The 26179-nt window shown below is 40.3% G+C and overlaps 1 protein-coding gene across 1 annotated transcript in view; it reads right to left on the reverse strand.

Moving 5' to 3' along the window:
* Positions 1-26179, reverse strand: part of KLHL32 (kelch like family member 32) — a 95151-nt gene that overhangs the window by 35893 nt on the left and 33079 nt on the right. Inside the window, exons 5-6 of the mRNA XM_088520408.1 lie at positions 23976-24083; positions 15783-15881 (exon numbers count right to left, since the gene is read on the reverse strand). Coding sequence (XP_088376534.1) covers positions 15783-15881; positions 23976-24083 — 207 coding nt within the window. The remainder of the gene's footprint in view (positions 1-15782; positions 15882-23975; positions 24084-26179) is intronic.

Consider the following 26179-nt stretch of genomic DNA (forward strand, 5'->3'; position numbering starts at 1 on the left):
CATAATTAAGACAGAAAAAGTATATACAGCTTTGGAAATTCCACTGCCGAGCCAAGCCATTAATACCCAAAGCCCCATCCCCGGCTGCGGCTCCACCTGCTTCCCGCGCGGCTGCCGGCACTGGGATCCATGCGGGATCCGGTGCAACAGGGTCCCGAGCCTCAACCCTCCGGGTGTCCGCGAGGCTAAATACAAGGCCCCAGGTGAACCCACCGGGCAGAATCCTGGCACACATCGCAGCAGAGAGGTCCGTAACAGCTCAGGAGCGTCACCGCAGCACAAAAGCCTGGTTATATGACAATAAAAGGGATCAACTGCATTTTGAGGGAAAATAAATCCATTTCAGTCAGTGCTAACTCTTTCTTCCTATGCCAGCAAAGGCGCCCGCAGTGGAACGCCCCACTCGTTTCCCCAACGCTCATTTCCTCCAGAAGCACCAAACTGCCTGTAGAGGGAACCAGCCAAGAGATGCCCTTAGTTCAGATTTAGCACGTACACAGATACTTCACAAACTGTGTTTTAGGTCTCCTCTGACAGCTTCCTGCCCCCGAGGCCCAAACCGTGCAGCTGGGCCATGCCAGGCAGTTTTGCTGAAGCAGAGGCACAGCGGGGCCAGAACACCCTGATCTGCACAACAGCGTTTACATCATCACACCATCGCTGCGGAGCGCAGACGCGTTTATAGACACAGTTAAGAACAACTTTGTAACTGACTCATTTTCTAAAATTATTTTTTTAGTTATCATTCAATATGGCTAATCTGTCAGCTCCTTTGCTGACTTTCCCCCATCCATTAGTTGTTGCTAATGTTATCAAATCCAGAAGGAGCAAGTTTTGTGCTTCAGAGCCCCAGCAAAGCTCCCAGAAGAAGAGCCAGGAAGATCTCTACCATCGGCATGAGGAACCACAAAAAGCAGGGCTGCACAGTGCCGTTTCTTTACATCTTTTTGTAGAGTCTAATGACAATTTAAGAGACGAGAACACAGGACTGCAAGCCGATTCCTCTGCAATACTGGATGAGCTCAGTCTTGGTCATAAATTTAGCAAGATCTGTCATAAACTACTTCAAGGTATCGCTCCCAACTGCTACCACCAGCAGGCTCAGCTGATTTGGAGGCTCCTTCTTCTAATTTCGAGCTTAATTTACTCAGACAGTTTATACACATTTGTTCCTGTGCCAACATTATCTTTTAGCTTTAACAACTCTCTCTCCCTAGTGTTTATTCCCTTGATATATTTACAGAAAGCAATCATATTCCTCCTCAGCCCTCATTTTGCTAGACTAAACAAGCAAAGCTCTTTTAATCTCCTCTCATAAAACAGGCCTGCTGATCATCCTAGCTGCCCTTTTCTGCACCTATGCCAATTTGACTTCATTTTTGCTTCTGCTTGGGCAAACTCTTAAAAATACTTTGCATGATGTTTCAGCACTACCTCGTTTATTGGCCTTGATATTTCCTTAGCTTTAAGAAATTATCTTGCACGAAATATCCCATGCTCAAACTGCCTTCTCTTGATGGTATCACATTAGTCGTTCAAAGTCTCCCTATGATTCAAGACATGAAAATTCTCTGTAAACTTGCTCCTCATATGAGACACAGTAACAGCCCTTCTGTCTGTCAGGCAGGACAGGAATAATATGACACGTTACAAATGGGAATTGAGTATGATCAGCTGAAACACAGCAGATTCTACTGAGGATGCTCAGAAATGATTTTCCAATTCTTTTTTCATTTCTTTCTATATTTGAGTAATGGATCTGGCAGCTGTCCTGGTACACATGATTGTTTACTGGTGCAAAAACTAATTTCAATAACTTTCTTAAGATTTGTTTCAAAAGTCAGCAAGGAAAACCCCTTAATGTTCTGAAGAAATGAATAATTTTTAAATCAATACTAAAGCATGAAAACCATCATGCATAGTGGAAATACTTGCCAAAAGTACACCTAACACACAGTAGGTTAAAATATCATTTTCATTAACTGCAGTCTCCATCACCATGAAAAAAATCTGCATTATATTAGGTCTGTTTGCACAGTTAAATTCCTGACACTTGTCTCTCTAATGCCTTTTTTTCTCAATCACTTGCTACTTTGCCAAAATTTAATACTTCAAAGTTGAAGCTTTTCAGCCTCAAAACAATCTCTTCAATTCTGCAGAAAACACCTCAGGAAGTATATTAGATATTATTAAGAATAAGACAGAGTAAAAAACGAATAAATACACATACAAGCATATACATACACACACATATTTTGCTTATCCACACTCAAATTTATTGCAAAAGGAAAGAACTGGTGGGAGCTGCTGTCACTGCAGCTTCCACAGCTGACCGCAGTTACAAGCCCCTGGAAAAGCAGGATATTTTGCATATGCTCAGGAAAGACTGGCTTGCCCTTGCCCTTGCCCTCAACAAGGCCCGTGGGCATCGCTGGCCCCGCGGGCCAGAGCCCCCGCGCAATCCCCAGCGCAGGGAGCCTTCTCCCCTCGCGCTGCTGCGGGGCTCGGGAATGCAGAGCCGGGCACCGTCACGTGGAAGTGCAGAAACATCAGCAAAACCCAACGCGGAGGAAAGCGCGGAGAGCACCCGCAGCCAGGGAGCCGAGGGATGGCCAGTGAAAGGGAGGGAATCCAGCAGGAGGGTGTCGGTTTTACTGGAATTACAATCCAGAAAGAAATGGTCGCATGAAAGATCCTCAAAGTGTTTTGAATAAACATAAGCAAATAATAAGGGAGATGGAGAACAGCAGGGGAGTTACTAACTAAAAGAGGAAGTCAATGTTATGATTATAGCATTATCCATCTATATACTAATGTTGATAGTCTAGGTACAAACAACATTTGCAGACGTTCATATACAAACAACTTTGTTTCAGAACCTTTTTATGACATTTTATTTCTGGAAAACCAAAATAACTGCAATAATATGTTAAGAAATGCAATGTGAGACTGCTTTACTCTTTAAAAAGTCTGTCTCTGCAAAGCAACAGAACTTTCTTGGGTCTTTTTAAGGCAGTACATGATACTCCTTAGACACAAAGACCAAATCCAGTGTAGGATAACTCGATACTGAAAACCATTTTGACGGACAAAGCTGAGTCAGTCAGGACAAATTTAACACAAGGTATTACAGGAAACTGAACATTACAATACCCTATAAAACACTCAAAATGAGCACTAAAAAAGACCACATACAAACTCAAGATAAGCCTCTGGCTGGTCAGTTAAACAGAGATGTGGAAGTACGAACAGAACAGTACCAACCTGGGTATGTAATTTTGGAAAAAAGAGAAGCAAGCAAAATGAATTTTTGACAACAAGGGGCCAGAGCCTATTTATAAAAGCCAATAATGAAGTTGCAGATAGTGACACAGGAAAAGCAGAAAAATTCCAGTTACTTCTGTACTACCTTTAGCATGAAAGGCTAGCCTCCCCATATCGGCTGCTGCTGTTTGAACAACAAATTTTCTACTTGTAACAAAGTGAGATATGAACAGAAATTACATACCTTAGTATCACCACCATGGACGGCCTGCAATAATGAATTTTAAGGGAACCCACTAAGAATTAGTGTTAACACTGATCAAGCTTTGGGAAAAAATGGAGAAACTTTCTCGAACTTCTGTCCATGCCAGTGACCTACAGATTGGTTAGATAACTTGCAATGCATGCAATGAATCTGGGAGTTTATTTACAAATGCAGGTGAATAAGAGTGAGATCTATCAGGTAGACATTGGAAAATGACATCTCCTACCTCTGCAGAAAAACTTGGTTCATTTTATTAACTGCATCGATAGAACAAAGCAGTTCTCAAAAAATACCCAGTTACAATCTTTATTTTTTCATATATGAAACATATGTAAGATATGTTTCTCTTAGATGGATCAGAGATTTGTTCAGTGACAGATCTCCTAATGAAGTTATTAACAGGAAGTTATCAAGCAGTGTGACTCGTAACAATGAAGTCCTCAGGGGATTCGCTCTTGGTCCAGCACTGGTACCAGTATTATCAAACTAGACATGACAAGTTCTGCTAGCAGAGCTTGCACAAGACTCTGCAGTAGGGTGACAAATTATGAGAATGACAAATAAGAGAATATTGTCTGGCTTTCCCAGCAAAACAATCACATCCTAATGAAATACATCTGAGAACCAGTAACAGAGCTGAAGCAGAAAATGTAATAGGCCCTGCTTGGAACAGGCCTTATGGGCTACCAGGGGCACATAAATAACCATATGAGTTCTCAGAATACTCCTGTGGCAAAAACAGGCTCATGACATAAACTACACACCAAGTACTCCCCAATTAAAGGAACCTTCTTGCTGTCTCATATAGTATTTTTAAAACTGCTCAAATATTGGTCAACTAAGAAAGATGTCATTTCTCCATATAATTATATATGTCAAAACTGTTGCAGAGAATCAGAACTGGGAAGAAAAGTTACCATTACTCCAGCAACTTCTAAAAGTTATGGCCTCAAAGATCAAATTTTTCAAAGACAGTTTCTGATTTGTGGATGTAGGATCAAAATTTCACTGGCCTAGAAATATGGGACTTTTTGCATTACCTTCTTATGCTTATAAACATCTTGCATCTCTGCATTAAGAAAATTACTACAATAAAATAAGGGTTTTGCTGATTGTTTGTACAGCTGAAGAAGGAATTCGTTCCTTTGATGCATAAATTGATCTTTAAGAGAGTAAGGTCCCATATTCCTCTGAACAGTGGGAGACTTGTTACAGGAAGATGTGAGAATACTCATCTCTTACAAAGAATCTGATCATCAGCATCTGAATGATAAAAAGGCATCATTAAAGGATTTGCCAAATATGCATTATTTGTGAAACTGTTACTTGCTTGGTGCCTCCATCCTCCTGCAGTATCTTAACACCTCAAAAATCAAATAGATTTTGTGCTCACAACTCTAAGCAAAAGCAAATCTGCATTTTACAGAGAAAAAGTGGGGCAGCAGAAAAATTTAAAAATTGGCTGTGATGGAGAAGTTTGAAAATTTAGATATGAAAACAGAAGCTCAATTGCCTGGAACCCATTCCAGTGCTCCAGCCACTATATAATTCTTTTCATCCAACAGTAACACGGTTTTAAATTATTTATGCAGTTTAGTATATCAGCAAAATGTCTGTAACATGTTTTGTTAAAGCAATATGTCTCAGTGATATAAAACATCTCTGTAACAGTCCGTCCTCAAATTTATGCAGTGAAAAGAACATACCTCTTTTTCACATGACTGGGAGCTCTGCTGATTAGTAGGTTTACTACATAATAATCAGAACTGATTTATCTGGAGGTAAACACGATGAAAAGAGATAGGAATCCACACATGGGTGGCAAAGAAGGAAAAAATGAAAAAAAATGGAAGTATCACTGGCTAAAATAAAAAAAAGATGGTATGCTTTAATGGAATCTTTTTTTATTATTATTTCATTTTACTTGAAGCATGAGTGACCTTGGATTTACATATCAGTCTCATGGTCAAAAATCATTGTAAATCCGACTTTCCAAAACAGGAAATCTAGGAAGTGCAAAGCCCAATGTAAAAAATGTGGACACTGACTGACTGTCTAGTTTGACAGATTCTACATCTGCCTCTCATTATCACAACATGAGTTACAAGTCCTACCAAAATTAACCCATCTGAATGTTTACACTGCTGAAGGTGTTAAGCATAGTAGGATCTTCCAAAGATCTAGTTTATTTTGCTACTTTAGTTTCCAGGTGCTCTTAAGAATAAGAAAATACCACCATGAGCCCCCACCCATCCTCTGCCCACCTCAAACAAATTATGGTCTCAATTCCTTGCTTTACCCCAAGGCATCTTCTCCTCATAAGTAAAGAGAAGAAAAATATTTATCAAAGTGTTAGGCATGCAAGACAAATGCAGATTTTTAAGATTTCAACCACTACAATAAACTGCTGTTACCATTTTACTTTGTATCTTATGATAGGCTACATATATCTGATATTATTGCTTTTTCTGCAGTATTCACCACACTAATAATTTTGGCTACTTATTTGATTACTTTTCCAGAAGCTCCATCTGTCTGTTCAACTTCTGGAGCAGGGATGCATGGTGCTACCCAAGTCCAGACCCCGACTACAGCTTTCCATGCTACACAATCCAGACTCACAGCAGTATCTAGGGGTCAAATACTTTCAAGTATTTAGTTACAGGATATAATTAATACCAGTCTCTGAGGTCCTTGCACTGTATGCATGCACTAGCTGCAGACTTCTGTTCTCCATGAAAATGGTAGAAGTGTCAATATATCTTAAGGCAGACAAAACTAAAACCCAAATACATTGACTCTGAGTGATACGACATTGGACCTCTCTCCTCAGCTTTCTCCCTGTCCAGAATTACCTTTTCAGGTAATCGGAATTCCAATTTTGAGGCATTTTAGAAGCTGGACCTATCTGAAGTTACCACCATACCTTACACCCATGTGCTTTGATACTGTAAAAAATTCAAGGTTTTTTACGGAATTACATAATTTTACATTTTTTTGTACAAAATACATTTTACATAATTAGAACAGATGTGTTTTCAGTTAATAATGAAAAAAATCTGAAATGGAATTTAGAAAAAGAAAATAAAAAGAAAATAAAAAATAAAACAGATATGAGAAACAAACACCAAAAGTCAAAGCGTTTTGGAAGGAAGCCCAGCTAGTATGTTATTACCAGTTTCCCTATTCCAGAGGATATTACAGCACTCTAGTTACATACATACAAAATCCTGTAGAAGCCATTCCACAGGCTGTCAGCTCAATTCCCTCAGAACAGCAAATTTAAGTCCTGAATTTAAGTCACTGAAGATGACCCAGTACAGCAAGACACATTCTGTGACATAAATCCCAAGTTCTGCAAGGCTCTAGCGACACAGATGGGAAATTTAGCACCAACTTCCTTCAAATTAATAGAGATGTTTACCATAATTTACTTAAGAAAATAGGTGAGTAAATTTAAATATTTTTCAGGTTGGAATAACATACTTGGCAGGACATTACTTACATATTACTTACATATTTCAGAGCTCTCATTAGCTATTGGCTGCAGACTCAGTAAGACATCATGCATACAGTTACATTCACTCTGGGTTTAAATCCTCTTCATTACCCTACTAGACAGAAATGCCTTTTTTTTTTTCTCTCTCTCTCTCCTCCCCCTTTAAGTAGAACTGAGTCTGATCACTCCTGTTTTCCTGGCGGGTTCTACCCCTCTGCAGTTGTGCAAAGCAAAACACTACGAATGAGGGGATGTGCTACTGCACTGCCTCATTGACCACTGTGAACAACTACTGGAAAACACAAAGTGCCTTGCAGAGGACTCTCTGCTTTGTGCCTCCTACAAGCTGAAATGTTTAGTGAGGAATGCTTCACTATTAAGTATTTAAATATTTTAAATTTTAAAACTAGATGTTAATTTGGGGTTCTTCCAGCTCTGAAACTCCTTATGCATATTTTAGGCTTAGGATCTCGCCATTTTCTTTATGTTTCTTTTTTTCTACTGGCAGTCGAGTTGAGTGTGCTGTGAACAGCTCAAATAAACGGATCCAATGGTACCGATTCAACCATCAGAGGAACATGACATATAATGAGAAAAAAAACCCAACTACACAGACTTGCATCAAGTTCAAATTTCCTGCCTTTAACTAGAGATGGTCCAAAGAAAACTCAAAAATCCAAATATTGGAAAACAGTAGATTGTATTAACTTGGATCTTTATAATTTCAGTCCACCTCTCCCACTAAGCAAATAGATGAAAGTTTTGAGGACATACAGGCCTCTATTAAACTGACTGTAGAATAAAAATAAAATCCTAACAGCTATTTTAATCTCTGTTAAAAAATATGCTGAGATATTAAGTATTTTCCTGAATGTAATGCTTTAAGTGGCCTCTCAAAATTTATCAAATAATAATTTCCTCATTTTCTCAAAAAGCTTCAGCTTAACATTTCAAACTTCCAATTGATCCCTATGCAAATGATAACAGAGTATTTAAAATATAAAGAATACAGCATGTAAAAGATACTTATTTCATAACTAGGAAAGAAAAAAGAAATAAAAGAAAATCTGTTCTATTTCAGCAAAGCCAATATAGAGAAAAAAAAAAAAAAAAAAAAAAAGGCCGGGCAATTACCTATCTGCCACGGTGGCACTTCTGAGATAAAATCAGACTCTAACTCACTTCAGGCCCAGCATTCCCATCCAGATTCATAGGTCACAAATGATTTATAGTCACCATTTTGTACTTCCCATTCTGCCTTTTCCTCTACTGGTAAAGACTTCATAAGCGAAGCAGTTTTGTGCTTCGGAATACCTTGGCTAAAATGACTGAGCACGATTCAAATTGATTTAGATCGGAGCAAACTTAGATAAACCGTCCCCGCGCTCCTCCGCAGGAGGTGGATGGAGGCAGCTCTGTGTACCCGGTGCCTGTATTCCTGTTCCTCCGTACTGCAGCAGCAAGGCTCCTCTTTCAGGTCACGTCTTCCACATAAAAGTGCTAAACTAATGCTGCTTAATGACAAATTAATGTCCATGAATAAAAAATACACCTCTAATAGCATAGAGTAATTTGCCATTACAATATCATCATTGGACATGCCCCTGGTTTAATACGATGTATTTAATTCATAACTTAATGAGTGATATATAAAAAGAGAGAGATGAACCCTGCAATTACATTTATGTGAGTCTGTCACCTTATTTGTAAAACCTTAGAGTCATTTACATTCAAATTAGAACAAATGAGTGATTTCACAAAGTGCAGTGATAAATGACCATTGCTGCACAAGGCAGACCTGTATTTCCTGTGAAAACATTACCAGTTTCCTATTATTTGTTAAAAATTACAATGCATATTGCCCAGTGTTGTGCGAATAATGACTTTTTTACTGATTAGGTCAGGAGACTAATACGGAGTAAAAATAAATAATTTTTCTTTTCCTTTTTTCTGATTTCAGCGGGAACGCAGCCGCTCGGCTGCTGTGGACTCACACTGCCACCTGCCGCCCACGGCCGCGCGGGGAAGGGAAGGGAAGGGAAGGGAAGGGAAGGGAAGGGAAGGGAAGGGAAGGGAAGGGAAGGGAAGGGAAGGGAAGGGAAGGGAAGGGAAGGGAAGGGAAGGGAAGGGAAGGGAAGGGAAGGGAAGGTCCCTGCGTGCCGCTCTCTCCCAGCGCGCCCGTCTCACCTTTCCCTTGTCATGGCTCGCAGGGAACCGCGTTTTCCTCCCGGCCTGATAACTCCGCAGTGCCACCGGCTGATAAACCAAATTACCAGCAACGCCTGTTTTTTTGTGCGTGCCTCTGAACCGCCCTCCTTGGTAAGGCGAATTAGTAGCTCGAGAAAGCTACTGAAGAAGCTACTAAAGAGAAAGGGAGGAGGGGAGATGTAAAACATTAGTATTGATCAGGCAGCAATAAAGCGGGGGCAGATTTTGTCCACTAAGCATTCTGTGACTCATCGGGCACCGTTTCCAGCCTTATAAAAATACTTGGGAAGGATCCCAGGAATCTTCTGGGGCTGAGAGACAGAAAGCCATGCAGGTAGGCCATCCGGCCTCCAATCCAGCTTTCCCACTTACTATTTCATTAGCAAAATCAACACAAACACATTCCACACACACATAACCCCAGGAGGTCCCTGACCACAGCTACCATTCACTGCCAGGAGCGACACTCCAGGAGCAGAATCCATGACCAGAGCACAGCTACAGCAGCAAGAGGATTGCAGTAGGAATGGGATTAAAAGGGACTGGGTCTACTACTTTCACTTGCCTCACTGACACCGGCTGGAAAAAAAAAAGGAGAATACCACCAGCATTTCTTTCCAGTCCCATTCTGGCTGGAATTGTCAGTAGTGCATTCACATTTTATGTGGATCTACCTGTGTATATGTATAGATACATAACACGGTGTACATGTTAAAGAGAGAGAAGCCAGAAATGCCCAAAGTCACTTCTGAGCCCGTGCAAGAGCTTTCCTGGTGATGCTGGTCAGGCAGGGGCTCAGCACTGAGCAGAGACGGGGCCCCAAGGAGCAGCGGGAACAGCGCCCGCTCCTGCTTGTGCGGGACGGGACGGGATGCAGGGTCTGCTGAGCGTGAGTTTTGTGCTGATGGCTTTATAAAAGGCCACTCTTACTCTGTGAGCAGGCTGTGTGCTTTTACATAGAAATAAATAACTCCATATTAGTTAAAAGAAAGAAAAAAGCCTTAGTTGCTAGATGACCTTTAGATTTTTTTTTTCCGGCAGTTTAATTTGCTCTATATGAAAAATCCAGGAGCGAAATTCCCAACTGAGCTGGGGTTTCTAGCAATACAAAGGTGATGCTCTCAATCTCTAGTGTAAGAATTAATTCATCTCTGAAGGAGTGTATCTTAGTGAAGGTTGGGCAGTGTGTTCTTGGCACAGCTCCAACAGAGAAGGTAGGTTTAGCAAGAATTAACAGCTTATATAGCTCTGGCTCTATCACATATGTAGACAATACAGAGCCTTTTTCATATCACAGGCAGACCCATTTGTAACTTCTTCCTTTTAAAAACAGAAACAAACGTAATTTGATATGAAAACACACTCAAATAGTTTTAAATTAGTGCAAGAAAAGTCCCAGCTATTCATCAGGTGCTCAATACCAGAAAGAAAGATTTTATAAGCACAGACTGACCAACACGGTAGGTTACAAATTAAATGTCCCTCTCAAGACAATTAGTCTGCTTCAACTGGTACCAACAATTATTCAAGAAGGTTTTATTTTATTTTATGATTTGAGAGTTGATGAATTTAATCTAATTTGTAAATTCCAGCCAGGTCCTGCTCACTGGCTGCTTTTGTGTGTAAGGATGCAGGGCAGACAGTACAGAGGAGACTCCAAGAAAATTCCAGCTGACTGCTACTAGAGAGCCCTGTGGTTTTCCTTTTCAATCACTTTTTGCTCATTCACTGACCTGCTCCTTCCAGCTTAAGTTGGCCCTTTTTCAAATATCACTGCCATTAACAGCCAGACAGATACACCTGTGGGAGTCCTATCCACTCACTGCAATAAAGTTTGTAAGGGGTAACCTGGTGTGTTATCCTTTAGCAGAGAACTTAAAGCAATTAAAACAAAAGGGAGATTTGGCATTAACCTTTTAACTTCCCTTGGGCTGAAAACATTCATAGTCCCAAGAGTAATTTTTAACAGCCAAGAAAAATTCAACAGCAATCAGGATTGCTACAGTTGTCTGAGTCTTGCTGCTCCTGCCTAATAAGAGAGAAGAGGAAATGCTGAAAATCAAGGACAGTCAACAAACAACACTTCTAGCAAGGCTGCATAAAACATGAAAATATGCAGCTGTGCAACCAGCACGTGCAACACAAACGGTATCTCAGGCTGCCCAGCATGTAACTGCCTTTGCTCCTGACAAAATACTCCTGGCCTGGCCACTAAAGGGTTGAGGAGCTAAACAGGAAGCACCACACCATGTTCTTCCTCTCACACTGAAGCCGCGGATTGCTCTGGACAACCCTGCTACCTCTGCCCCCTTAATCTATATCCACCACGCTGCTATCCTGAGTGGTAATCAGGAGGCACATAAACTGCAGGGGAGAGAAAGGCTGGACTTCCGGCAATACCAAAAAGTCACTTAAGATGTCCACGCTTAAGATGTCGAAGGTGAACAATCTTAAGTCTGAGGTCTCTGAATGACAGCTGAAATCATGCTGGTTTTAGAAGCTGATACTAATTTATACCTATACAAGAAAAAAAAACATATACACACACATAAATAAATTAAAACATCAAAAACACTCCCATATTCATATTCTCAACAGCATTCCCTCCTCATAAAGATATAAGGCCCTAGACTGCTGAGATGATCTGCAGTTTGAGATACCTTTGCTATTGAATACTCAAAGAGATGAGGCAGAGGGAGAAAAAAATCTTCCTCCTACAGTCAGTTAGAAACCTTGGACAGACTTCCAAAACAAACATTAGCAAGTTCTGAATAGATCTTCTAAAAGTTTATCTTCCATAATAAAACAGTCACATAACCTTTCGCAAAACATTCCCAAGCCTTAAAGAGCCACCCCGGCCATCACAAACACACGACCGGGCACGGAGCTCTCTGCAGCTCCATTCAAAAGTCCATTCTCAGGTCCCCAGCTACACATCCAAAGCCTGCCATGGGCCTGCTCCTCCTTCTCTAATGCCACATCTACTAGTTCTATCAGTAGTAGAATTCTACTAGTAGAATATTTACTCCATAGATACTCTAAGAGGTTGCCAACTTCTGAAGGCTACAATTTTTTTATTTAGATAACCTGTTCCTGTTAAATTTCAACGACCATCTATCTGCTATTTACAGTCAAAACTGACAACCAGAAGCTGTACACGCGTGACCACGTGCTGAAGGCACATTCAGGATATTCAATGTGTTCATGTGTTCGGAAGAACGTGTAAGATTTCTAGCCTTGTTTCAGTGTTTAAAGTACCTGAGAATTATGCAGGTATTAAAGTAGGAGAGACTCATGAATATTCATGTATATTAACTAAAATAAGTAAACATGCTTAAAAAAAAGGTTTCTCTCTACAAGACGAGCTGAAAAGAAAAACCCCAAACAGCAGAAGCTGGAGAGTAATCACAATTTTAGCTAAAGAACTGAGGAGTGGGAAGTTTGCACCGTTCAAGAGTGGAGTTACACCTAACAGAAAGAATGGGATCTTTATGGGAGCTACATAGCCTTTCTATTCCAAAGTGTTGGGTTGTGATCAGCGACACAAAGTCCAGTTGCAGGACAGTCACTAAGGGTCACCCTCAAGGGTTCAGAGAGTGGGGAATATTCTCAATGTTTGTAAGTATTTGATGGGAAGATGTAGAAAGGATGGAGCCAGATTCTTCTCAGAGATGAGATGAGAGGCAATGGGCACAAACTGGAACATAAGAAATTCCACCTGAACATAAAAAAAAATGCACCTCTTTACTGTGGAAGTTGTTGAACACTGGAACTTTTTTTTTATTATTATTATCATCACTTTTTCAGAGAGGTTGTGAAGTCTCCATCCTCCTTGGAGACAGTACAAACCCAACTGGTTTGGGTCATGGTCCTGGGCAACCTGCTCTAGCCAGCCCTCCCCAGTGCAGGAGGGTTCAATCAGCTGATCCCAGAGATCCCTTCCAATCCAGATTACTCTGCAATTAGGCACTGCAGGGTATTTGACACTAAGGTGTTACATTCATAAATGAGAAAACACACTTAGTAAGCTAACAGTGTTGTCACAAGCCTCAATTCCATCATACTATCATTTCTTAGATATGGATATTACCTAATTGTGGGGAGGAGAAGGGAAAACAGGACAAAAACCAAAATGATGAAGAATGAGAAAAGATTATTCTCGCTCCTTGCCTCTGTATCATAGCAGGTGAGGTCAGGTATAACAAGATTCCCCTGTTCCCAATTCCAGCAGTGATAAATGGATTTTAGGAAACCTTCTTTAACTCTTTCATTGTGTTTTTAGATCATTCTAATATAAAGCAATAGATATTACAACATAAAAATAAATTTTATATAATTATTTTGCACCCTGCAAGATATCACAGTCTATTTACGCACAGCCTATTAACCTCTGCTAAAAAGACTTACATGATTATCCAAGGTTGATTACTTGGATGGACCGCAATTTTGCAGAAGAAACTAGGTAGATAAATTATTTCCCTGGTCTATTCAGACTGCAGATTTGTCCATAGATATCCTTTTTTTTTTTTTTTTGACACTGAAGTTCATAAATTAATGCAGTGAGAAGAGTAAAATACAGTTTAGAGCCCGAGATGAGATAAGCTACAATCATCCTACAGATATCCATGCTGGTTCAGTACCTCACAATGAAACCCTGATTCAAAAGCACCTTTCAGAACTCTAATCTACTGTCTCCTAATACATATTCTCCCCTTATTCCCCAGCTCCATCACTGTAGACCTTGGGTTTGGGTCCCACTCCCTCTGGACTTTTACAGCAGAATAGCTCCAGTTGCTCCACATTGGCACGCTGCTGAGTGCCACAGAGCTCCTTCGCATCATTCGAAAAATACTCACAGACATCCCCATCCATGGGATTTTTATTGATCTGGAAATAACAGACTGATTTGGCAGCGATGTTTGCTCACTCTTTTTTTTTTTTTTTTTTTTTTCAGTTCATTCACACACTGTTCCTAAATGCCCAACATGGCTCGCACATTCACGGGCACTAGGACCAAAGCACAGTTAACTCTACAGCTCTTTCCCTTGCAACTTCAGGTTGGAAACGCATAAAGACGGTGCAAAAGGAAGAGCTGCCAGTACCAGATGCTCTCCAGCACAAGTCAAGGGAACAGTCAGCAAAATTCTTAAACTGGGCCTCAACCTGCTCCTCTCCCTCAATTCTCTCCTGCCCCTCAGCAGCTCTACAGCATCCAGCTCCTCTTCTCCTCCCTTATGCTTTCCTAGCTTCTTTATCACAGTGGTCTCTGGTCCACTTTCTGGCAAAGACAGAGAAGGCAAGAGGCAGAGACAAGCTCACACTGACCGATATGCTAGGGGACATTAAGCATACTTTATGTCAATCAAAGCTGGACCTATACCTTCCTCCTCACTCTATAACCCCTTCTCACGCCTCCTTTAAAGCAACTGCCAACCTCACAGCTGCTAGGCAGCGCAGCTGTGTGAGTTACTTGGCATTTCTTATTTCTCAAACTGTCTTTCCCATTATGTTTCACCTCCGTTTTCCTTTTTTTTCCTAAAAATAGCTCAATCTTTCTTTATAGTCCCTGAAAACTAAACTGATATAAAATGCACTACTCTATCAGCTACTTTAATTTTCTAATGGGTTTATAATGTACAAATTGTTACCTCCTCACTGCCTGAACATATATTTTGAAGGCTTCCCTGAGGCTATCCCCAAAGAATCCTCTTTCTCTACAAGAAAGGGAGCCTTTTAGCTCTTCCTGAGGCTCCTGCCACGGGATGCTGCACGTCTGTGGTACTCCGGGGCCCAGGGTGCTGCCAAGCACGCTCCGCGCACAGTTGTGCTGCTGGAAGGCAAGCGCATATGGAGAGCGCTGTGCTGACACGCACTTCCTTGCCCAACTGTCAACTGTTGCACAAATACAGCCAAAGTGCCCTGTTGCAGAAACAATCTTGAAAGATTACAAAGACAAGGAAACAGTTCTGTAGAATTGCTACTGCCATTTTTCTCAAACACAGCTTTTCACTGATGCACATCAAAGCTAATGTTATTGCCACGATCGTGAGCCATTTCCTACAGCAAAGCACAAAAAAAATCTCAATTCAGATTTGTTGCTTCAAAATGACAGTACTAAATCTGTTATTGTTATTAGCGTTACAGGCATGAGGCCAGGTGTTGAGAGGTAACTGTGCCCACAAATATGCATGAATATTCTTTGTAGACACTCAGTCATGATCACACCAGGGAAGTATTTAATGTTTGTGAAACTGAGGCAAAAGAACGTGAATTGTTTGGAAGAGGAGTGAATCAAACTCCTGTGTGTTGATATTAATCAATGGACTGTGCTTGCTTACAGGTCTAAAATTAATAAAGTGATTGGGAAGTGAAAGCATCCAGCACAAATTAATGTCCTGCCAATGATAAAATACAGGTCTCCCAATACACATCTTTACTAATTCCATTAGACCATGTACTGTACTAAGGTTATCCTACTGAAAATTAGGCTTAGAAAAATACATTTACCAAGCAGGAATGGCTAATAATCAGGTAGAAAAGCGTCACCTGGATGAGATAGTGAGAACATAAACTGAGAAGCTCCAGTAGCTGCAAATGACTCCCAGCTGCTAGCACGTCCTGGATCACCCCTGGCTCCAGGAGGATCTGTAAAGAAGAAAACAGAAGCTTGTTAGAAAGAACTCAGAGCATTTGTAGAAAACTCTACAGGCCTTTGATTCTTCAGAGATTTAAGTCAACAAAAAGAACAGAAAGAGTAAAATCAAGCACATACAGAGATTTTTGAAGGATGGGAACAGAATTTTAGAAGTTCACTGCAAGCGTCCAAAGAATTTTTAAGCAGATTGGTCTTTAAGTGCCCATGAACTACATCACCCCAACATTCTTTAAAATTAAATGCATGATATTTTAAAAAGAAAACTTTTCAACATAACAGAACACCCTTTTGTTATCAACATGCCTGGAGGTTTCCATATATATTGATGAAATGGGATAAGAGAATAGACTCTGAAGTCCCCAGATTTCTCATGCATGTTAAAAAGTGCATGTTAGAAGTTCTCACAGAGTGAGAACGCTGCTGGGGGGCTGCCAGAAAGGGCTTAGAGATGAAGCCTGATTATCCTGACACTTGTTCACATGAAACTCCCACTCATTTCAATTAAAATAACGCACAGGCAGCAGCCAGGGTAACTGGTCTCAGTTCCCAGCCTGCTGTCTTGGGTCAGTTTGCTAGAACATCCCTCTCAGGATATTAGAAAATGCCTGGGACCACAGATCAACGGTCTGTTAATGATCAGCAGTCAATTTCGATCATCAAGCACATTACAAACTACCAAAGCGAGTATAATTTCATGACAAATGGTGCAGCACTCATTACAATCTGAAAGACATGAGAACTAACACTGATTCTGCAACGACGCTAAGGCTGTGCAGGGCTTTATCCTCATCGCAAGCGTTTCCCCCAGCAGCTTTGGCTTCACACCACATGAGGTCAGTCTCTCACTGCTCCACAGGGAGGTAAAGCTGCTTTCGGTCCCCATACTCCCTCCCCCTCCCTTTTTTTTTAAATTTTGCACACACACTGTAGTTATATGTCTCAACCACAGAGGAATAAGGAGGTAGAATAAAAAAAGAACACAAGATCACCTGCATCTTCTACAGTCAAATTAGTTTTAAGAAGATGAAAAAAATAGGTGCACATCTCTCCACACTAAAACAAAATTGCCTCCCACACAGGTGATCTTTTGGAATGGGAAAAAGGAAAAAAAAAAAAAAAAAAAGAAGAAGGAATGAGCTCTTGTTTACACCAAGAGCTTATTTACACTGAGTTCTGGAAGCATATGTCATACTTATAGCTTCTACAAATTACTGCATACTCATGTGAAGTCTGAAGTGACCATACGTGTGATTTATATGCAGTACAACACTTCCTTTAGTCAGCCAGGAAGACATGCAAGGATCTCCGTGTAAATGAGAATCTGGCCCAGCATGACCTAGGTTTGCAGCTGATGCTACCTAGGTTGCTACACGGGCTGAAAAATACTCCACTCAAGGGAAATCTGGACTGGATTTCAGTTATAAAAACACCTTTCACACCCACAATTTAAAAAATGTGTAGCACGGTCAAGACTTCCACAGGGAGAACTCAGGGTCAGATTGACAAAACACTCAGCTAATATTCTCCAGGGCCCGCTGCTTTAGACCTACAATGTTTATTATTCAGACACGGTTTCTACTGAACAAGTTCTGTCACCTGGACTGATGTCACATTACTTATTAAATGCCAGCCACGGGCTTAATGTGGGTAAAGACACAATAGATGAACTAGAACCCTAAGCAGATTAGTGTTGTGGGCACAGATATAAGCTCTATTTAACTGTGTGAAATATTAATATATTTTAAAGCTAGAGCAAAGCGTTTACAAATAATATATCATGAGCAGCAGCATGAGATAAGTAGGACAGAAGCAAGGAGGGTCACTGCTTACTACATAGAGGGAATCTCCACAAAATCAGCAACAAAAGTTAAGGTGGCAGCCACTTGAAAGAGCACCATGTAATTTTCCAATAGTCCAAACTTTCAGTTCTAACTAAAATAGCTAGAACTTTGCAAAATTAGTTATAGGATCAAGTAGTTGGGTTTTTTTTTCTCATTTCTTACAAGTTTCTCAGCCCACCCAAGATGAGATTCTGCTGAGAAAACACGTCCACTTTTATGACTCCCAAGAGTACACAGATAAGTCTTTTGCTTCTCTTCCCCAAGGCTTCACCTTAAATTGAACTGTCTGAATTTCTACTCAATTCCCATTTGGAAATACACAAAAATGCTTGTGCTAAATGTTCACATCAGCAAAATGCATTAGAGAGAAATCCACACAAAAAAAGAAGCACAATGAGTAAAGAAGAAAATATTTCATGCCCTCCTACTGAACTTGGGGCAACTGGCAATTACTAATAAACCTCTTAACCTTTCTATATTAGTAGATTACCGTACATATATAATTTTTTTTTAAATCACCAGCACATCTGTTTATATGCTTTACAGGCTGCCTAGCTCAACCGTAAGAGTAAATACACATAAATACCACTTCAAACAACGCCAAATAAACACAGTGGCTGCCTCTCCTCTGCTTATCTGTTCAACATCAAAACAACAGCTCTGAGGTCTAGAATGACACGGATAAGAGAACTAAGGGAAACTAAGACCTATTTTAGATTCCCACCTTCAAAATTAGTCATGAAGCAAAAGCTGAAGGGAGAAACTTAATCCCCTTCCCTATTCTACCGCCAAACCAAAGATTATGGTTATGACGATTAAACATATGAGGACAAAAGCTCAGATGGCATCATTTGGAGCCATCAACTTCAGTCAACTTTGCAGTCTTCACCAGTGCAGGATTTGCCATTGTGTAATGTATTATCATCTTAAGACTGTTCTCTGTGCTATTTTTATATTAAGATTAACTACATGCAATTTAGATATTGTGTCTGGCAGCACATTACAAGCAGCTCTCTATTCAACCCTTACTTCTGCAGGTTAATTTTCATTAAGTTCTCAACTCCAGGCTATGTTATCCAAGAAAACCAGCTTAACCACCGTCTCCCTGTAGACTTTCCCAAATCCCTAGGTCTGAGGCACTGCACATTTTGAGACTGACCTCACTGGCCAGATTACTTTCTCCTACACAACTAATTAGTGTTCAGATAGAAATTCTGGCCTTCAAGGTAGCCCTTTTCCCTCCATCCAACAAATGTCCAAGACAGCACCCTATCCTAGCACATTCCAGCCTAGCGGGCATGACTTCTTGAACTGGGATCAGCATATGAGCCCAGGATACATCCTTTCTCATGAACAACTGTAGGAAGAATTCTCCCCTCCTTTCCTTGAACTGCTTAGACTGCAATATTTCTCCTACTCCTTTTTAACGCATTTTTTTTCTCTAAAACAAAACCAAATAAAACAAAACTAGGACAGGCCCCACAAAATTTGCATGGAAATAGCAAAGGCTGCAGCGATGAGCAAAATAGAACAAGAATGAAACTTTGCAACTCTCCCTATTAACAAACCAAGTAATAACTCGAGACATGGCATTATTTAATAACTGCATTATCACAGAATCATAGAATGGCTGAGATTGGAAGGCACCTCTAGAGATCATCTAGTCCAACCCCTCTGCTCCAGCAGGGACACCCAGAGCACGTGGCACAGGGTGGTGTCCAGGCGGGTTTGGAAGATCTCCAGAGAAGGAGACTCCACAACCTCTCTGGGCAGCCTGTTCCAGTGCTCTGTCACCCTCACAGGAAAGAAGTTCTTCATATGGAGGTGAAACTTCCTGTGTTTCAACTTACACCCGTTACCCCTTGTCCTGTCACCGGCCACCACGGAGAAGAGCCTGGCCCCATCCTCCCTGCATTCACCCCTCAGGAACTTGAACATGTTGGTCAGATCCCCTCTCAGTCTTCTCCAGGCTAAACAGGCCTCTCAGTCTTCCTTCATACGATAGATGCTCAAGCAATAGGGAAATAGGCAGTATTACAGCAGACAATTAAAAAAAGCAAACTATGAGGAATTTAACACAGAAATGGGGAGAAAAATCCTAAGATTCCCAAAGGTCTGACACAAGAGAAAATTCCTTCTAGACATACAGGCAGTGAGCTGCATATCAAACAAGACAGGTATCTAAAAAAAATACCTGTTGTTTCTTCCACCTAAAAAAAACCTTTTTTCACTCATCAAATCAATTGGGGGGGGAGGAAAAAAAAAAAAAAAGAGCTGTTCACAAAACTGAGATATCCCTTTAGCTAAGACAGGAAGCAACAACTCAAACCACCACTTCTGCTATGTGCCCTAACATTTTCCAGAAAAGTGAATAAGAATGTATGTTGAATACACTGAATATCAACCTAGTTTATAAGCAAATTCATGACCTTTTTGAGGAAGATGTACTTGATTACTCTCAATTCTAGAAAAGATCTATTGTGGATATCTTCATATCTATCCAGAGCAAATAACATAAAACTCTATTTTCTCTACAATAAATTATGCACACTGAGTTCATTAAATTCTATATCTTCCTAAGTCTTCTGGATTCTCTGTAATTCAACTGTAAACTCGAAATTTAGTAGTAATAACCTTATGCTAGGCTCTGAAACAAGATTATCCTCTTTATAATATTCCCTTTTATATTATGTCAGAGTATCAAATACATGGCTTTGGTCCTGAAACTACATTGAAAGTGATGGTAAATAGACATTTACAGTAAAACGTAGTCTTGCTGTAATCACAGTTTTCCGAGACCCCGGCATGAATCACGCAGCTCTCGTGGCCGTTGACCCTGTGTTACAGGAACCCGACAGGCCCACAGAGTCACCGGGCAGCTAAGCCAGCCAGAATCTTCCTCCTCTCCCTTCTGCCTCGAGTCTCACCCTCCCCACACCACATCAAGTCTTTCAAAATCAGGCCAGTGCTGTAAAATCAGTTTGATCACAGTCTCCAAGTGATACAAGAATGGCAAACAGAGCTGAAGAAAACAGCACTGAATATTTCAGCTGTTTTTCCCCTCTCATGTCTATGTCCCAGAGGCCCTTGCAGACAAGAAAAGGATATTTTAAGGCCCTCTCCCCTGCACTTCTGCTAAGGACCCCAGGTAGTTTGACTGACCCCTGTGATTCATATTTGCAAAAGGCAAATGGTAGAACGGTGTCAGACAAGAACCAGGAGGTCACTTAGGCAAGAAAGGAAGAAACATAACACAGCTTTGCAACACGGCTCACCCCCAACAGAGCTAGCAAGGATTTATGGAATAAGAGCTGTCTAGATCCTTAGATCTGTTCTCCACAACCTTATTTGAAAATGGAAGGTGAAACACCAGCTAATCACCAGGAAAGACGGAGTTTTGATGAGAGGTACAAGGCCAGATTCTGTAAAGGAATCAAAGCAGCTGTATTTGCAAATATTTGTAATGAATTAATTTATTTAGAATTATTACATGATTTGTAGTTAACTTGAGTTTTATGATGATTTTTTTTTCTATTGAAAAATCAATTTGCCTTAAGAGCAATAGATTTTCAGCAGTACTTATGATAAGGCAGTGCCCGCCTAGGCAGGCAAGAAGCCACCTTTCAGAGCAGAAAGGATGTGATGATGTCAGAACCGCATTTCAGATTCAGTCATGCCAAAAGTTATAATTTTATTAAATTCTAATAACTTAAAATAACCACAAGCATCAAGTATTGCTATCACGCAATATGAAATATTTCCACCAGATGTCTCCAATATACTGTTTTACACAAAAAAATACATTTCAGTTACAATGCATTCAAATTGAAAACAAGTGCTTAACTATTTTTTTTTCCAAAACAAGGGAAGAAAGCAGACTTTGAATATTCATTTGTTTACATACTGTGTTACACATAAAATGAATACCCTAGGACTGTCTCTGCATTGTTATTAGTTCTACAGTGTTTTCTAAAGAAACAGCAACTTTTTGGATCAACACGATGGTCCAAAGGTTTAAAAGTGGATCCCATGAAATCTCCCTTTTTTTCTTTTTATGATTTATTTATTTTCCTAAAGGGTAGATCAGATCATGTCTTGAGACTTTCATTTTCAAAGCAAAACAAGGTTGTAAATAGTAGGACCAAATTTTGGATAACTAAAAAGAACTCTGATGTATGCATGAACTACTCAAATTATTTATTATATCCTTTATGGATTTCTCCTACTCACTATCTTGAAATATTGACCAATATTCTTCTCACTTTGAATTTATTAATATAAGCAATATTAGCTCAATATGTATACAATCAGAGTGAGAGCAGAATTTCAAGGACATAAGGGAAAATTCAGTGTTCCCTCATTCTCAGACCTGTACCAGTGACCTGTGTTTTCAAAAACACCTTTGTAAATCTTTGGCACTTATCTGTGTTTCAAAGTAGCTCTTGGTATATCTGAAGACACAGAGTTCAAAGCTTTGCCCTACAAATGCTTATATATGTGAGCAACTGTACCTACTGGATACAAGTAGTTCTAACTCAAAAAGCCAGCTCATTTATTCAAACTAGGTCACACCTGGAAACGCAACACTCGAGTGTGTGTGGGATCAAGGCCAGAAATCACCTATTATTCACTAGGGGCTGAAGCAGGGGTTGGTGGCATGGGGTGGATTACTGTTTTTTTAAAAAAAAAAAAAAAAACATAGCCTTATTTTCAAGGTTCTCAATGTATTTTACATTTATTTATTATCTTTTGAAATTCTCTTAAAGACAGGGGAGTATCTCTACTCACAAGAGAGAGCAAAACTCACATGCAAGTAAATTACTATTCAGCATCTCAAAATTAACTTTGGAAAGCATCCAGTATCTTTTGGGTACTTCTGTTTCACAGCAGGAGCTCTCCTCTCCAAAAATGACCTATAATCTCAACTGACTTGAAGCACAATACAGATACTGAAAGCACAAGAAAGATTCATTCCATTTTACTTATCAATTTAGCCACCTTTCAACCAAAGGAAGAACAAAGAGCATAGAGATGACGAGCCATGCACTGAGACGTCCAGTGATTCAGGAATACAGCATATTAATCTGTGTCTCCCACCTACCTCAGAGATAAATCCCTGAATAAGTTACATTTTCCGTAAGAGTAGAAACATGAAAGTTTCAAAAGCTAATCTTTAATATGAACATGAAAGTACTCACTGTTGTGTGGACAGATTATAAAAATAATTCTTTTAAAACAGATAAAAAAAAATCTTTCCTTATTTTCTATTTGTATATATTTCTATTTACTTCCCTTCATTTTTAAGGCCAAATACTCAATCCACAGTATGGAACAGACGCCTAAATTTGCACAAGCTAACAACTTGAAGTAATAAAATACAAATTGAAGCTTCAAATATGAATTTTGTTTCCAAATTAAGCAATAGTGAACACAATAATGAACTCAGATCATCAATGAACTCAGATTTTTTTTTTTAACAGTATTTCCAGAATCAGTTTGGTTACCTAGAGTTTTAGGGTCCAAAACAGAAATTGCATGTCTCCATGCCCCGGTGCAAACAGATCTTAGTTCACTAGGCCTGAACCCTAAACTGAGATCAAGTCAGACCACAACATGAACACGTGCCTGGGCAGGCAGTGCATAGATATGGCAGGTCACACGTACTATTTTGGAGGCAGGGGCATCACTCTGCATTCCCTGGAGTTCAGTGTGGACTTCCATTCTAGCAGCATATCACAGTAAGCAAGACACTATCATTGCAAAATGCTGCAGTAAAGAGGTATCTGCAAGCATCTACAATGATGCTTGGAATACATCTGCCAGGAGAGTAAAAGACTGCTTACACAGAAACAGAGATCCATAAAGATTATTCTAAAAACTATCTAGGCTACTTCTTTTAAATTTTATTTAGCAGATGGAATCAACTCGCATTATATTTATATGAAGAGACAGGTCACTATAAAGGGGCATAGGAGTTCTACATGCTTCACTACCTGGGAACAACACACAACTAGTAGGTGCTTTCTATTAGATAAATCTTAAAATAAAAACAAAGCAAAAAAAAAGGAAAAGCAAACAGAAAAAATACAGCAGAGCCTTACTCTGGATATACTGCTCAACTCAGTTGACGTTTTACTGGGCAGGGCACTGACATAATCATTTCTAACACTTCTGTAAGAGTCATCTTTAGTTTTTGCAATTGGCTTTCACTTGCATCTGTTAATTTGAAAAACTGTACAGTACCTGTCCAGTATATGCAAAGTCCAGGGCTTGTTTTAAACCCAGGCTTGTGACACCGTGTAAATTCACCTCATCAGCTCCACTTTCAACCATGCAGAGACTGAACATTGCCTAAGAAAAGAAAAGAACTGTTATTAACCATTCAAAACAAGACTTACTGATGGTTCAGGAAGAACAGGAATAATTTTTCCACCTTTACTAACTTTTCTTCTTCTCCAGATCGTAATCATAATCCTGAACAGCAACAGACACAGACTTGCCGGTCAGAATGACATCTATACCAAGTTTTAAATATTACCCCAAAGCAATCAATCTTGCCACAGAGTCCTTTTACTGATAAAAGGAATACAAAAATTTATTCTGGAAAAAACAGAAACAAAACCTTTGGGTATATACACATATATATATCTCTCAACTAAGTAATTTAGGTGAAATCAATGGGACCAGTAACACAATAAAAATTCAAAAATTAAAAATTTGACTCTGGAAAAAAAAATCTATGCACCCAATACTGGAAAAAGTCTCTAAAAGAAAGAAAAACAATAAACTATACACAATTACTTGTACAAGAAGTACTAAGTTTGTTAGGAACAGTTAATACACCATCCCTTATAAAGAATCCCATGCAAATGACACCTCACACTGGAGTGTGAGCCGTGATCCCCAAGTAATTGAATGAAGAGTCAGAATGGAGGTGCAGTCACTTAAAATCAAGATGCGCCTCTCCTTGTTACCTTCCCACTTCCACACCGTTTCAGTCCCCTGCGTGACACCTAGGCTGCCGGTCGGTGACATTGTGTGGAACCTCCTTACGAGTAACAGCGAGGAGAGAGGCTGCCCTTTTCCCCCACCAACCTTCGAGGCCTTGTGGACTGAGGCAGCCATACAGGGAGCCCAAGCCCGAACAGAGCTCTCTCCTCGTCACTGTAAAGATTAAATTCCTGGCTTTGCCTCAACTCCTCTCCTAGACTGCACTTACTGCTGCCTCCCTATCCTCTTATCAGCCCTGTTCTCCAGGCCAACACTTTCCCAGGACCAAATGTGCTCAGGGACTTTAGGAAAAGAACAACTCCAAGTTTCTTGCAGACAGCAGCACCCAGTACAACAGAACAGAAACCTTTTTCTTTACCACCCTCCCACACATATTTTAAGCAAAATATCTCACACAGTTTTTAGACAGTAAACTGTGAACAAATAAATCAAACAGTTCTACCATCTGTCATAGCTGAAGAGAGACTAAACTTATCCCTGGTGGGTTTTGTGTAACATCTAGTTCTCCTACGCAGTGGAACTCCAGCGGGCAGGACCGCAACAGCAGAGCAGCCCCGTAGCTCCTACGACGGTGTGTCCACCCTGGCTGACACCTACAGAGGCCGAGGCCCTCAACACACCCACGGGATTTCCTATGGGCAACTCGCACGCCAGCTACTGCTGAACTTCAGCAAAAGAGTAGCCCTGACACCCTAAGCCCAGCACTGAGGATTCGCCTCAGCTCGAACGGCTTCTTTCAAGCACTGTGGCTCCTGCGAGCTAGTCAGGTCATTGGAAATGTCAGCCTCTTTCATCCCACTGAAATGCAATGGTTTGACACAAACCTGCTGCCTGGAAATCAGCCAGGATAAGCAAACATGACATTTATCACATGGTCAGTGCTACACTTTTGCAATTTCTATTCCAATTAACTGTTATCAAGACTTCTTCCAACTGGCAAGAGAAAAGAAGTGTCAAATAGTTTAAAAGATTTATTGCACTAATGTAGTAAGATACAACCATACGAAATATTCCTAGCTAGGAGGAGAAAAAAAGAAAACAGCAAAACACAGAACAAATTGAGTAGTTTTTCTAGTTCCATTGAAATTCCCTGATTACATTATCAAGATTGAATGCTTCATTTTCATTTAGCTATATAACTACTAGTAACTATTGTGAGGATCCACAGTTTGCCGGGAGCTGTAGGGCACCCATCAGCCTTCTGCCCCGTGCAGGAGCAAAACTGCTCCTCGTGGCGGCTAGAGAGAACTCAGGGCAGCAACTGGCTGCCCACAAGGCTTGGGCAAAACCCTGCCCTGCCTCTGACACCTCTGACTCCTTTGGGAGGTGCTGCCTTCCTGCATGGCTGAAAATAGTGACTCATGTCAAGGGCTAAAGATGAGCAGTTTCATCCAACACTGTCCTCCACATGCTGCTGGTCAGGCTTAAAGATAAAA

This window comes from Tinamus guttatus, unplaced genomic scaffold, assembly GCF_059628265.1.
Source record: "Tinamus guttatus ecotype Peru unplaced genomic scaffold, ASM5962826v1 Tinamus_guttatus_pri_ptg000088l, whole genome shotgun sequence".
Taxonomy (NCBI): domain Eukaryota; kingdom Metazoa; phylum Chordata; class Aves; order Tinamiformes; family Tinamidae; genus Tinamus; species Tinamus guttatus.